The following is a 16,030-nucleotide window of genomic DNA, read 5'->3' on the forward strand; positions in this document are numbered from 1 at the left end:
TTAAGGATCCGGCATTGCTGTGGCTCTGGTGTAGGCCGGCGGCTACAGCTCCGATTTGACCCCTAGCCTGGGAACCTCCATATGCCGCAGGAGCAGCCCTAGAAAAGGCAAAAAGACAAAATAATAATAATAATAATAACATAGGTAAGCTTTTATTTTGCAGATGGTCTCCCATTTCAATAAAGTGGAGAATCCCATTGGCACAGACTTATAAACATTTTGCATCAGGGAAGGGAACATGGGGAGAGATTTTACCCAGTTTTCCCAATCCATACATCCGTTAGGGGACTGTGTGACATTAACAGTTAAAGCTACTTGGAATAGTCAAAGTAAGACTCTGATTTATACAGGTTAATATTTTTGTGTAAACAGGAATTACTTCTTGAAAGCTCATTAAATATTTATACGGAGGAAGTAACCCCAATGCCAAAAATAAGCCCAATTATGGAATTATCTGAAAACAGAAAAATGTGTCTAGAATTTTTCAAAGTTCTCAGGACAAGAGAAGCTGAGCTTTTTTCTCCAAACAGTGCATAGTTTTACGTCTGGATCGATCGCCCACACTTCCTGCCCCATGGAGGTTAAACGCCAGGGTAGGGTTCTTTCAGGTCCCTGGTAAGGTCTGAACTCCTCTGGCCCATGTGCTGAAAAACATCTGTGGCCTGGACCACTGGCCAAAAAATCAAATACGGTTGCAGCAGCCTGGCTATGGAAACTACAGAAATTAGTCAGTTTCTATTTTTAAAATCTACAACTTTTAGCGTCAAAATAAAGGAAAGCTAGCCTCTTTGAGATCTTTGGTTTCCACAGAAAGTAAAGTACATTTTACTTTACAGAAAGAGGGGTGTTTGAAGCCTTCATCTGGAAGGGAAATGGGTTGCAGTTCACAGTTTAAAAGTAAATACGTGGAAATTTAAAATATATATTCACAAAGGCTATAGTTTCCATGGACATGCATTTGATACACACATGGCGCTGACCCACATAACAGCTCCTATCTTAGGTAACTATATTTTATTCACATAGAGAAAACCCTGTTTTCTCTATTTCATGGGAAGACACCCAATGATTCTTAAAAGGTCTATGGTCAAGAAGGGATGAGAACAGGATTGCTTTTATTTTTATTTTTATTTATTTTTTTTGTCTTTTTGCCATTTCTAGGGCTGCACCCGTGGCATTTGGAGGTTCCCAGGCTAGGGGTCGAATCAGAGCTACAGATGCCGGCCTACACCACAGCTCACAGCAACGCCGGATCCTTAACCCACTGAGTGAGGCCAGGGATCGAACCTGCAACCTCATGGTCCCTAGGTGGATGCGTTAACCACTGAGCCATGATGGGAACTCCAGGATTGCTTTTAAAGCACTTACAACCTAGTTGAACTACAAGTTTCTCTTTATTTCTAAATTAAAAATAATAAGCAAGACAGCATTCCACTAGACCAATATCTAGTCTTCTACTTGCCAGCTATGTGACTTGAAGCAAATTCTTAGTTTCCTTGAGAAAGAAGCAGGATGGATAAGAGTATTCGGTACACATGGCCCCTTCAAGGCTCAACAGCAATAATATACACAGGAGAGTTTTCCATACTTTACTAATATTCTTCTTACCACCTCAAATCACTGCCCAGTAGCCTGCCCACCTCTGTTCTAAAAGCTTCCCAGCATCTCAGTTACTCCTGAAGGAACAGACGATGCTTCTCACTCGCCAAGGTAACGTTTTTTGAGCATCCCCAACATGTGGGGAAAACCCTTGTACTTTCTGCTTAGAATTCCCCACAATATACACCCCCTCAGTTTATTACAAACCAGGTTTTTGTTAGAAAGCAAGAGATGACAACTTTTTAGTCACCATAACCAATTCATTATAAAGCGGTATCTATTTTCCTCCAACACATAATAGCTGGAATGGTTCTTTTTCTCTGTATCGCCACTGTTTCAGCGTGAGTCCAAGCCACCATCAACTTGGACATCTTACCAACAAATCTGATGATTATGTCGCTCTGAAATATCACTGCAAAGATCTGATTTTGTCAGGGTTCCTTTTTAGTCACATCCAATTTAAATCCTCCTCTCTAGTCCAGGCGGTACACCAATCCTTCATCAGTGAGCTCCGTCTCAAGTCTAAGCCTCCACCTTCACTTACATATCTCCTCACTTGAGCGCCATCTCTGTTTCCAATTTGTTTGCTGACTATTCAACCCAAGATGATTTCTCCATTTTTTTTTAAATGGCTGCACCGGTGGCATGTGGCAGTTCCCAGGACAGGGATTGAATCTAAGCCACAGCTGTGACCTAGGCTGCAGCTGCTGCAACACTAGATCCTTTAACCCACTGTGCCAGGCTGGGGCTCAAACCTGTGCCTCCGAAACAACCTGAGCCGCTGCAGTCAGATTCTTAACCCACCACACCACAGCGGGTACTCCTAATTTTTCCTTTACTGAAAGGCTAGTGCCCTTGCGGTCAGAACAGTCAGAACGCTGTTTAGTACATTAGCTGAGTAGCACAGTGTCAACTATAAGTAAACAAACAACAGCCAGTTTTAGAATAAAAGGAAGCAAGGTTCAAATGTCACTGCTGCTCCCAACTGCATGCCTTTGGGCAAGTTACTTGATGACTCTGAGCTTCCATCAGTTCATCAATGAAACGGATAATGTGTCTCCCATCACTGTGTTAGTGAGATTGTAACACTGGCAAACTGTTCCTGTGGCCGATTGCTACAAACTGTTGAATGCCACATGACTGCAGGGATGACCATCACACAGAGCGGGTTGCTGGGTATCAGCAAGTTTAACCATTCACACTGACACCGCCTAATAGGCTAAATAGTCAGTATTATCATTACTTCCTGTATTTTGACCTTTCTTCTCAAGTAGATTGTACCAGGGGGAGGGCAGGCTTCCTCAACTGCCTTAAGCCTCTACTGCCTATCGAAGGTACACATTTAATATTTCCCCAGTCTTCCTGTCTCATCCTGCAACAAATCTGCTTTTGTGAAACTGAGTTTTTGATCTATGCTATTACATTAGAGTGCACTAAACATATCTGCCACATCAGACACACTGCTGCTTCTTTTACATGCATGTGTTTACGGGTACTGCCCTGACATCTCCTGGTGTTGCCTCTTTGAAATCCAGGGTGAGGGATTTCTTTTAAAACTCAGTGCAAGAGGGAGTTCCTGTCCCAGTGCAGAGGAAACGAATCCAACTAGGAACCATGAGGTTGTGGTGGGTTCAATCCCTGGCCTCGCTCAGCGGGTTAAGGATCTGGCGTTGCTGTGAGCTGTGGTGTAGGTCACAGACGCGGCTCAGATCTGGTGTTGTTATGGCTCTGGCGTAGGTGTAGGCCAGTGGCTACAGTTCCGGTTAGACTCCTAGGCTGGGAACCTCCATGTGCCATGAGTGCAGCCCTAAAAAGCAAAAAACAAACGAAAAGAAAAACAAACCTCAGTCCAAGAAAAGCTTTGCTTCTCTTAAGAAACCTGTGTGTTATCACAGGGATGCTGATAAATATGCAATGGAGTGTGTTTCCCTTGTCACTCTGGCCATCAGGAAGCTGAAGGCCAAATACAGTATTTCACTTTAGCAAGTAAACTGAGGATCTCTTACCTATAGCCCTTCTTCCCTGATGGTCTATACCACCTATTCTATACCACCTATAGCTTTACCTATAAATTTACCTGCTATTGCTATTATTCCTCCAATATCCATCTTCTCCTTTTAGTAATAAGATTCCCTGAGTATTTGTTTGGCACATGGGTACCCATGTTGGACTACATTTCCCAGCCTCCCTTTCAATAAACTGCCAATAGGATGAACAGGAGTGACGTGTACAAATTCCCGATCCTGCCTCAAAGGAAGCGCTTTACTCCCCACATCCTCCTTCCTCTTCTAAGGGACATTCATTTAGACATGGTACTGGTGAACCAACTCTGACATTGCAGAAGAAGAGAGGAGAGAGAGCAAAAATACAGAAGGATCCCTAGAAGATCATCCAGCCCTACCCCACTAGACCCCATCAGATTGGACTTTCATGTCATGAATGGGAAATCAACTTCCTATCTTGTTTAAGCCTGTGTTGACTTGGGTCCTTTTTAAAGCAGCTACATAATATATCCTCATCCTAATGTTTTGTTTTTATTTATATATTTTATATATTTTACCTTTTCTACGTATATTGCTTTAAGCTACTTCTACTGCTCTTGTTGTTTGAATAGAAAGCAGAATATGGGAAGAAAATCCAAAAAGGTAGGAGAATCACACATAAGGCAGTGACAAGTCTGACAACCAGAATCTCTCTGAACCCTATTACACTTTACACAGATCTGTCTCTAAAAATAGAACGACTCTCTCTTCAAAATGTAGTTCAAAAAGGGACTACTAATGTGCATTTGTTTAAAGCTTTTAAATTGAACTTCAAAGCACTGTCACCTCTCCTGGGGAAAGGAGAAGTAAAAAGAAAAATCTTCTCTTCTTCAGCTTCAACAAGGCCTATTCATGGAATCTTCCCCAGACTCAAAGAGGTGAACAGCAGTCATGGAAAGAGGATGAACAGCTCTGCAGTGATCCTTTTTTTTTTTTTTTATCTCTTTTACTCAATTATAGTTGATTTACAATGTTGTGTCACTTTCTGGTATACGGCAAAGTTACTTAGGTATATATATGTATATATATACACATTCTTTTTAATATTCTTTTCCCTGGGATCATGGTCTATCCCAGGAGATTAGATATAGTTTCCTGTGCTATACAGTAGGGCCTCACTGCTTATCCATTCTAAATGGAATAGTTTACATCCACTAACCCCAAACTCCCAGTTCATCTCACTTCCTGCCCCCACACTCTTGGCAACCACAAGTCTGTTCTCTATGTATGGGAGTCTGTTTCTGTTTTATAGATACGGTCATTTATGCCATATTTTAGAGTCTACATATAAGTGGTATCATATGATATTTGCCTTTCTCTTTCTAACTTACTTCACTTAATATGAGAATCTCTAAGTTGTACCACAGTGATCTTGAATATCATTTTTCTTCATGTGAACGGACTTATAAAAAATTATGACAGCCATACATATTCAACAAGACAAACATTCTAAGAAGCTCTCAAAGAAAAAATAGTGACCCCAGCCTCTCCCCCTACCCAAGGTAATGAAAGTTGAAGTCCCTTGGGTATTTATTCACACATTTCCTTATGACTACATGGATATATCTGGACACACAGATAAAGAGCTTCCTCAGATCCTCTTCCTGGTCCCTGCCTCAGCCTCCAAACTTTAGGAGCATGTCACTCTTGCCCTGACATGCTGGCTTTCTCTTTGGAGCCTCTGTACCAGCTGTTCTGCCTACCTGGATGCTTCCTCCTCCAGTATAAATGAAGACTTCTACTTGTCATTCAGATGCAAGCTTTCTCAAAGATGTTTCCTCTAGAGTTCCCACCCCGTCTAGAGTTCCCACCCTGGCACTTCCCATTATACCTCCCAATTTTAAATTCCTCCCAGTTCTTTTAATATTTGATTTTCCCCCTTGGAAGAAACTTATTTGCTTTGTTCTTGTTGCCCCCCCTACTCGAATGGAAGCACCAGGGAAGGAAGGATCTTCCATCCTTTGCCGCCATATTGCTGGCACCAAGAACAGGGCCTGGCACACACAAAAGGTGCTCAATTAATGTATCAAGTGAGTGAGGCAATGAATCCATTTAAAACAGCCTATGTTCCATGTACTGTGGGGTTTTTTTTGTTTTTGTTTTTGTTTTGTCTTTCGTCTTTTGTCGTTTTTTTAGGGCCACACCCATGGCATGTGAAGGTTCCTAGGCTAGGGGTCTAATTGGAGCTACAGCTGCCGGCCTACACCACAGCCACAGCAATGCCAGATCTTTAACCCACTGAGCAAGGCCAGGGATTGAACCATGGTTCCTCATTGTTCCTAGTCAGATTCGTTTCCACTGAGCCACAATGGGAACTCCTCCATGTACTTTCTGATTGAGGGCCCTGTTCCCTCTGTTAAGAGAACAAGGAAAGAAGAGCTATAGTGTAATTTTAAAATCTGACTTCAGAATTCAGTGGCCTGGATTTAAATTCCAATTTTATATTTGCCAGTAAGTGATTTAATTCTTTAGGCCTCAGTTACTCTATCCAGACAATGTGGAATAATGACCAAGCTTAGAAGTTTACAGAGGTCAATGGGATAAGAAATGTAAAAGCATTTGAAAAACTCTAAAATGCCATATAAATGTTATCATTATTTCAATAAACTGGTATATAAATAAGTAATGAAAACATCAGGAATTGACTTCAATTTGACATTAAAATCATAATTTAAATAATAATTACTTATAAAATATATACAGAGAACTTTTACCTTCTTATAACTGGATATTCTCTGACATATGTGCTCAATTTTTTCACTGCAGACGGTGCTGAATTTACTCTGAAGGTCCATAGGAATCACTTCATTCAAAGAGTTAAGGCTGGTGCAGTTTTGTACAAAATGATCATCGCTTTTAGCCAGAGCTTCAAGAATCTGCAGGCACACACACACCCACCAGACAGAACAAGAAAATAAAACTTTCAAGATACGCCAAATAAAATTTTCACCATTTCACAACACAGGGTGACTTTCCCCAGAGGGCTTCTTTTAGCTGCCTGGCATTTCTATGTTCCTTAAACCCTGGCAGTGAAGTGATGGACCCGTATGCCTGGCATCTCATGTTTTGCCTTCTGCTGGCTCTAAAAGGCTGCCTGAGGGAGCTGAGTGGACTTCAAAGACTCCCTGCTGGATGAATGGGAACCCTCTGATGTGGGAACGCATTGCCCATATTTTAGTGAGTCACTCAGAACACTTTTTTTTTCTTTCTCAATTTGGTATAGAACAACAAAAAACTAAGGAAAACTGTATCCTTCCTTGCTACTGAAAGCCTGGTACAGAGATTGCATTTAGCAAATGTTTGCCAAAGGAATGAAAAACTAGGCTCTTGTACTAAAGTAAAAAGCAATGCTGCTTTCAGTGCCTGAACTCTATCTGATAAAAGCATCAGATAAACACATCCATGTGACATACTCAATTAGTGAATCCTTTTGGCTATTTGCATCAATTATAAGGCAGCAGATGTGTGTGTGTGTGTGTGTTTCTCACAAATCACTGAGAATTGCCAATGAATTCAGATTTAATTTTAAGTATCATTTATATGCAGTATTTATGATTGTTTGAAAATCACAAGGACTGGAATTCCCTGGCGGCTCAGTGGGTTAAGGACCCAGCATTGTCACTGCTAGGGCTCAGGTTGCTGCTGTGGCGTGGGTTCAATCCCTGGCCTAGGAATTTCCACATGACATAGGTGTAGCCAAAAAAAGAAAATCTCAAAGACTGATTACACCCTTACCTGACATTTTTAGAATACCGTGTGAGAGAGACAACGTATAGATACTGTTTATTTGAGCTCCCTCACCACCTCCATTTCCTGTCTGGCAGAATACAAAGTGTGAGTTTTTGGTTTAATCACTAGTCTAGAAACTAGAGCTCACGTCATCTTTAGCAGTACGATCCTAGTTAAACTTAATTTCTTTGACTTTCTTTTCTTCATGTATAGAATGGAAATATGTGTGGTACTACACTATACATTGTCATGTATAAAATAATCCCTATCATTTTGCAAATTTGACATAGCTAGAAAATGAGATAACATAATATAATAACCTGCTCCCAAACTCATCCAAGAACCCTCTTAATAGTATAGTGTAGTTGGGAAGGGGTTGCATTTTGAAAAATATAGATCTTCTATCAACAGACACATACAGTGGTACAAAGCCATCAGAGAGAGGGGATTTTCTTTTAATCATTTTCAGAATGCAAAACAAAATCAAAAATAATTATTTTTGAAATAGTGCATTTGGATTTTTATATTATCTTATTCTACTGTTTTTTAAATGCATGGCATAAATGCTAGAGCCATTTCAACCATACACATTTAAAACCAGAGCTGAAATGGAAAAAAAAAGGGTGGCGAAGCTGAATACCATATTTCCTACTTGTAATACCTGAATCCTCCCAGGGTGATACAAAAGCAGATGGAACACAAAAGCTCCCACCTGCAGAGGGTCCAATAGGAGTCTGATGGATTTACAGTATGGAAGGATCATGAAAAGCAAACACAGGGTCACCTCCTACTTAGCATGTGTTTTATCCATTTGGATGGAGACCCTCTCCCTCCCTCCCTGTCTTGTTTTATTGTAAGGACAACATCCTTCCCAACTAAGAATTACATCAATACCTGAAAATCTATTCCTAAGCAGATCTCTAAGCTTCTGGAAATGTTATGCAATAGACCTGAGACTTGCAGAATCTGAAATCAACTGAATGCTTGCCTGGGCAAGTGTCCCATCTAATATATTATTGTGCACCAAAAGAGAGCCATAAAAGGGGTGGGGGATCGTGGCTCAGTGGTTAACGAACCGGACTAGCATCCATGAGGATGCGGGTTTGATCCCTGGCCTCTCTCAGTGGGTTAAGGATCTGGTGTTGCTGCGAGCTGTGGTGTAGGTCACAGATGAAGCTCAGATCCCATGTTGCTGTGGCTCTGGTGTAGGCTGGCAGCTACAGCCCCCATTTGACCCCTAGACTGGGAACCTCCACATGCCACTGGTGCAGCCCTAAAAGACAAAAAGACAAAACAAACAAACAAAAAACAGTACACATCTGAGTAATGGGTGAAAAAAACTTGAATGAGAGAACCACTGAAACATATTTAGCTATTTACATTTTTTAAAGTGGGGGTCGGGGAGGGTTTCAGTCACTTTGTTTAGAACAAACCCCTTCCTTTGCCTGATCGCACCCTCATACCTTGGCAGTGAGGCTGAAGAAGCCCTTGGGCTCGATCATCTTCTCCACGACGTTGCACTTGATCCCAGCGGTACTGTCATACTCATAAACGACGCCGTACTCCAGGTGGACGTTATCCACCGTCAGGCTCACGTGCTCCTTCTTCCCATCGATGATGGCCATGGTGTTGAACTTGTCAATTACCTCTGGAATACAAAGCATTTAATTCAGCAAATGCAGGGAGGATTTTTCAGTCTCTTCAAACAATGATGTGAATAATGCCTTTTTTCTTTTCTTTTCTTTTTTTTTTTTTTTTGGCTGAGCCCTCAGCATGTAGAAGTTCCTGGGCCAGGGATTGAACATATGACACAGCAGCGACCCCACGCCAGAGTGATAATGCCAGATCCTTAACTCACTGAGCACTAGGGAACTCCCAAATAATGGGAAAAATTCTTAGAGCTCTTTAAAGGATGACTAAATCTGATGTGCTAAGTGAAGCATCTATTCTTATTTTTAAAAATATTCTTGTTTTTAAAATTGACTGACACAAATCTTACTACTTTAAAATGACTCGTCTTATCTTTGCACATCTATTTCGAGCTAGGATCATATTTATACCTATTTACCTGTATAAACATTAAACATACAATTTTATATTTTTTCATTTAAAGCAGGCAAAACTCAAAGTCAAGTTTCTTAAAACAGCCTTGAACACTGTACAAAAATTTTCTCAAAGCAAAAAACAAAAACAAAAACATAACATTGTACTGAGGAAACAAAAAGGAGATGCAATAATTATTTTTCCGCACAGAGCGCCTGAGTTTTTCCCAACAGCCTCTTCTGAAGTTAACTCATTGAGAAAAATGGGTCATTGTTCACTGTAATAACATTTCCATCTGGAATGTATTCCTATAGGTTTGGGGCCAATAATCAGTCAGCTAGGGGAAAAAAAAATCTCAAGCAAGAAACTGCTGAGGAATCAAAGACTAAATATTAACTAAGCAAAAAGAGAGTATTAGTTTACTTAAAACAATTAAGCCTTAGAATAGCACAAACAGTCAATATAAATAGGCAAAGGCAGAAAAATGCTTTACTTCAAAAGAATTAAGTCCTAGAATAGCCGGAAATCAATTTCCTGAGCATCTCATTAACCTGCTCTATCTTTCACCACGGTACCAATGATGATGAGCAAAACTAAGTATAAATGAGGAATAAAAGCCTCATGATAAGGTCCTGAGATGTGTCCTGGTTTAAATAAATAAGCAAGCTGATTTATTGTTACAGTGTTGCTGCTCCAAGGCTGAAATATTTCTACTATTGTCCATGATCTGAGTGGCTCCTACCAAATAACCTTCCAGGAGCGGAGGGAAAAGAGCTTTTCCTAAGTATCTCCCATACGATCAGTATGAACAGAGAATTCTCCCGCTGTGCTGGTTTGGAAGAAACTAATAGCACAATAAAAAGGCCAGAGATAGCCACCTATAATATGAGTGGAAAGATACCAAGAAAACATAAAGTGAGGATTTGTGAAAATGTTTTGAAATAATAGTTGCAGGTATCGGTCAAGTGCAAACATAAATCTAATTGCCTCAATCCTTTCACCCTTAGCTATCCAATAGAGTGATCTACTGGTTTGTTTCTCTGAGAAAACAGAAATGACAAGTTCTTTTCAAAAGATCTCTCCAGTCCTCGTTTTCACATTATTCATTTGTCTCCTTCATTATTGTCAATGTGAGAATACAGTAAAAGTTACTCAAATCAAGAAAATATTATCTGAACAAGGACCTACTGTATAAGCACAGGGAACTATATTCAGTATCTTGTAATAACCTATAATGGAAAATCTGAAAAAGAATACACACACACACACATATATACACGCATATATACATAAAAATATAACTGATTCACTTTGTTGTACACCTGAAACTAAGACAACATTATAAATCAACTATATTTCAATTTTTAAGAAAAGAAAAAAGGAAAGTATTTTCAAAGGAACTACAGACCTTCTAAACCAGGGCTTCTCAATCGTAACGTACATACAGATAAGATCTTAAAAATAGAGTTTCCCAATTAGCAGATATGAGATGGGGTTGAGATTCTGCATCTCTGTCTGAACTCAGGTGAGGCTGATGCTGCTGGTTTGTGAACCACATTGGAGTGGGAAGTCTGCACATTTAAACTCAAACTAAGGAAACACTTGGGTTTGAAGCCTCATTCTACCACTTATTAGCTTGGGTACATCCATTAACCTACATGGGCATCAATTTCTTTGCCCATAAAATGAGGATGATGATAATCGAACCTTTATGAGATTTTTGGTTTTGATGGCTTGATGAGATAATCCATGTAAAAGATTCAAGAAGGCACCTAAGATCATATCATAGCTATTCTATGTGAGCTACCAGCTAGCATGACATAAAGATTTGACATGACATCTATTTGAGATGATGACTAAAGAAGTGGCTGGAACATACAAAGTTTTCCATAACTAGGACTAGGCAAAGTCACCTTGAAGTGAACACGGAGAAAAAAAGAGGAACTCACCTTCTACTTTGCAGTCAAACGCATCCCCTGCTTCATCTCCAGCAGGTCTGGAGTGAGACTTCTGAAGGTCTTCCTGAGCACTCTCAACGCTGTTATAAACCCACTGTATGGAATCTTGCTGAAAATGGGGGGGGGGAGAAAGAAACCTCAGAGGTATTACTGCTTCCTAAAATGCAAATCCACTTTATAAACATGCAGAAGAGTGGACAATATTATTTATTCTCCTAGTTTAAATATCATAAAATTTGAAAGAGAAGGAAAACTAACATCAGAAACTACCAGGAAGTAGATGTCAATTAATATTGATTAAAAAGCTGATTTTTTTTCTTTTTCTTTTTCTTTTTTTTGCTTTTTAGGGCCACACCTGCAGCATATGGAAGTTCCCAGGCTAGGGGTCAAAATGGAGCTACAGCTGCTGGCCACAGCAACTCAGGATCCAGGCTGCGTCTGTGACCTGTATCACAGCTCACAGCAACACCGGATTCTTAACCCGCTGAGCGAGGCCAGGGATCAAACCCATAATCTCATGGTTACTAGTCAGATCCTTTTCCGCTGCTCCACAATGAGAACTTCGAAGCTGATTTTTTTTAAGCTTGTATTTTTTTTTTTTTTGCCACACCCCTGGCCTTTGGAAGCTTCCAGGCCAGGAACTGAACGCAAGCCACAGCATCGTCCTGGGCCACTGAAGTGACAACACTGGATCCTTAACCAGCTGAACCACCACGGAACTCCTTAAGCTTGAAATTTTTATCTTCCAAAGATAAGTTTTTAAATAAGATGCATTTCCCAAGTGTCTTATTTAAATGCCTTGAGTGTATCTTAAAATGAATTATAAACTACATTTTAAAATAGATAAATGCTATATGGACAGTGTTCTGAAAAATGAACCATTTATAAGTGTACAAATTATATAAATGCTCTCAAGAGTCATATGTATCTTAAAACATTTAATTGTTTTTGTGAATCAAACCAATATGAAAACTGGAGGAACCTCTCTCATCTTATTAGGTTCCCAAATGATGTAACTATCTTTTAATTCTTCCACATCATAAATCCCCCCATATTTTATATGAAGTAGCAGTTCCTGTCTTATTTAGATAAATGAGAGAGATGAAGAGTTCCTGTCGTGGTGCAGAGGAAATGAATCTGACTAGGAACCATGAGGTTGCAGGTTCGATCCCTAGCCTCACTCAGTGGGTTAAGGATCCGGTGATGTCATGAGCTGTGGTGTAGGTTGCAGACTTGGCTTGGATCTGGCGTTGCTGTGGCTCTGGTGTAGGCCGGCAGCTACAGCTCTGATTGGACCCCTAGCCTGGAAACCTCCATATACCCTAAAAGAACAAAAAGACAAAAAATTAAAAAATGAGAGAGATGAAATGACTACCAAGCAAATGCTTTCAGGGTTGCATGACTTTAATGCTTGTACTTTTCCTAGGTAAGATGATAAACTGAGTCACACTACTGATGGGTGCTATAATTTGTATTATCCATTTTTCTTGTGTATTAACTATTGTGTTTAATTATCCCATTGCTCTACATCATTAAAAGGCTAGTTAACATCATTCAAAGACATCTTGGTAACCTGGTGTGGTCTCTAGAAAACTAATTCCCCCAGAATCCACACCTCTGTGTAGCTCCTTCTGCACTGAACCTGGGCTTGGTCATAAGATCTGACTTCTCCAAAGGGACAGTAGCAAGCATGATGTAGAGAACTGATCATTTGCTATATTCCCTTCTGAAACCCAGACACCATGCGGAAAGGAAAATGCTGCCGAAGACTAGAAAGGAAAGCTATGCTGGAGGAACTCTGGAGTGAGCGGCCGTCAGGAGGGGAAGTCAGGTCCCAGCAGAATGAAGCCATGCCAGCGACCTCACAGGAACCAACACCCAGGCAACCCGCAGACTCAAGAGAAATGATTAATCATTGTTGTTCCAAGTCATGAAATTTGGGGACAGTCTGGTTTGCGGCAATGGATACCTCATAGAGCATGGTATTCCTTTAGCGAATGTCACTGTCCATTTATTGCTTTTCTTAATTATGTCACTGGTCAGTACTTCTCCAAGAAGGAAGGTAAGGAGAAGGAAAAGAAATGAAGCTTAAATTTGGTGACTTATTAAAATTCTGACAGAAGGGGAAAGACTGACCATTTCAGAAGTGTTTTTTTAAAACTCTACCCAGTATAGTTTAATATTAAAATACTGTCAACCCAAATGACCTATGCATCTCCATGTGAATTCCAGTTTGCTATGCTCATGTGACTTTATTAGTCGGCAAAATTGATCAGCTCTTTTCCTGTAGGCTGGGTATTTTGCAGGATGTCAATCCTGGTCTATGAAAAAACAGCTGTTCACCTTTCTGTTTTGGATACAAAGCCATGTTCTCAAATCCAGAAAAGAGTACTTCACCATGCATGATAAAAAAAACAGCAAGCCTTTCCTCTGAATTAGCTTTTGCACTCAGTTGGTTAATTGAGAGAATTTTTTTCTTATAATCCAATACTCACTTGTATCTCATAAGACAATAAGTTTCACTTATAAATTAGGATTCTAATTTTATTTTCACATGGCATTTAAAATTTGGATCAGAGGACCGTGCCTAAAATTTAAAGTCATGGCAGGCACATTTTGGTATTTTCTTTTAAGAACTAAATCTAGTTACCTAAACAAATATATCTGAAAATCAATCACAGATCCTGTAAAACCCATAAAGTTTTCTTGTTCACAGAAGTCTTATAATCAGCAGTATAAGCGCTTGTAATTCATACATATAGACATAGGGACACGATGACCATCACAGATTCTAAAGCAATCACAAGGGTGAAGATTTCAAATTGATAAACCCTCAGCTATCTGAAAACTCACATCACAATGAAAATAAATATACATCAGGGCACTTTTTATTTATTTTTCTTTCTGATCATGCCCGAAGCATGAGGAAGTTCCTGGGCCATGGATCGAACCCACTCCATAGCAGTGACCTTGAGTCAGAGCAGCAACAATGCCAGATCCTGACTGCTAGGCCAGGATCTGGCACTCTAGAGCAGATAATACTGTAGCAGGAGTTCTCATCATGGCTCAGTGGTTAACAAACCCAACAAGTATCCACGAGGATGAGGGTTCAATCCCTGGCCTCACTCGGTGGGTTAAGGATCAGCTGCTGTGAGCTGTGATGTAGGTCACAGACATGGCTCGGATCCTGCATTACTGTGGCTGTGGTGTAGGCCAGCAACAGCAGCTCCAATTCAACCCCTAGCCTGAGAACCTCCATATGATGCGGGTACGGCCCTAAAAAGACAAAAAGACAAAAAAAAATACTGCAGCAGTAAAGTGTAGCCATTTAAGCATCACTGATTATAACTAACTATGCAAATAAAAGAATCATTATGAGATTGACAACATGACCCTGGCCGTGGAAGCCACAAACAACTCTGCACTATCCCACGCTGTCCCCAAGGCCTTCGGTGCCAGTTTGTGATGAGAGCACCACCGACTGAGGGCAGTTTACCTTCGTTGGTCTCCTGTACTTCCTGCAGGCTGTGACGTGGGCAATAACGCTGGCATGGGTCTCTTTACTGACATTGATTCCGTTTACTTTGATGATGCACTGTCCAGGGTGAAGACCAGCAGCTGCAGCCACGGTTCCTTTCAATACAAAGGAGAAGATTGCCAAGCACTGATTGGAGGAATAAGATTCATTTTTACCCCATATACAGTAGGGAAGGCGATTGTAAGATATGGTAAAGATCGGAGGTCCCATTGTGGCTCAGTGGTTAACGAATCCGACTAGGAACCATGAAGTTGCGGGTCCGATCCCTGGCCTCACTCAGTGGGTTAAGGATCTGGCATTGCCGTGAGCTGTGGTGCAGGTCACAGATGTGGCTTGGATCCAGCGTTGCTGTGGCTGTGGTGTAGGCCGGCAACTGTAGCTCCCATTTGACCCCTAGCCTGGGAACCTCCGTATGCTGCTGGTGCGGCCCTAGAAAAGACAAAGAAAAAAAAAAAAGACCTATCGAGCATGTTCTTGATGGATTTGGTTCTGATAGCATCACTCTCTCTGCTCTTTAACTGGCCCTCGAACTGGGTTTAACAGGAGTATCTTCCCACCCCTCTTAGAATTCGATTGGAGGGCTATTGTAAAGACACCTTTATAATGCTAATCAGGCTAATCAATCACATTTTCTAAATATGCATATACATACAATAGCACAGTGAGAAAGCCAGAAACATAGGGTTTCCTTATCTTCCTTTAGTCTATGAAATCTCTAAATATTAAAAATAGGATCCACTTTCATTTTTTAAAATACCAACAATTAAAAGAAATTCTTAAGGAAAAAAATCAAGTCAATTGGCAACTAGATTTGCTAAGAAAAAGCAGAGTTCAGGATATCCATAAAAGGTCAGGAACCAGAGAATACAATTAATCAGAAAACATCAACTCTCCATCTTTTATTTGCCCAGATATACTGGCATATCCTAACCAGTGAGTTAAGATTTTCCGAACTTTCCAATAGCACTATTTGATATTCCAAGCAAGTCAACATTTACAAAGCACCATTGCTAAATATAATGAAAATAATTCATATCAATAATTGTAAAACTTTTCCTAAGTAGGTTAGAAGAGGCTTCCTTTGGAAGCAGTTTCTCCCATGAACTTCCATCTTCTCTCAT

At 40.4% G+C, this 16,030-nt stretch overlaps 1 protein-coding gene across 1 annotated transcript in view; it reads right to left on the bottom strand.

Annotated features, from left to right (window-relative positions):
• PREX2 (phosphatidylinositol-3,4,5-trisphosphate dependent Rac exchange factor 2) overlaps positions 1–16,030 on the bottom strand; it is a 280,051-nt gene that overhangs the window by 117,062 nt on the left and 146,959 nt on the right. The window contains exons 20-23 of the mRNA XM_047783794.1: positions 14,868–15,004; positions 11,363–11,480; positions 8,834–9,018; positions 6,356–6,517 (exon numbers count right to left, since the gene is read on the bottom strand). Of these exons, the coding sequence (XP_047639750.1) occupies positions 6,356–6,517; positions 8,834–9,018; positions 11,363–11,480; positions 14,868–15,004 (602 nt within the window). The remainder of the gene's footprint in view (positions 1–6,355; positions 6,518–8,833; positions 9,019–11,362; positions 11,481–14,867; positions 15,005–16,030) is intronic.

Source organism: Phacochoerus africanus, chromosome 6 (genome assembly GCF_016906955.1).
Source record: "Phacochoerus africanus isolate WHEZ1 chromosome 6, ROS_Pafr_v1, whole genome shotgun sequence".
In the NCBI taxonomy this organism is placed as follows: domain Eukaryota; kingdom Metazoa; phylum Chordata; class Mammalia; order Artiodactyla; family Suidae; genus Phacochoerus; species Phacochoerus africanus.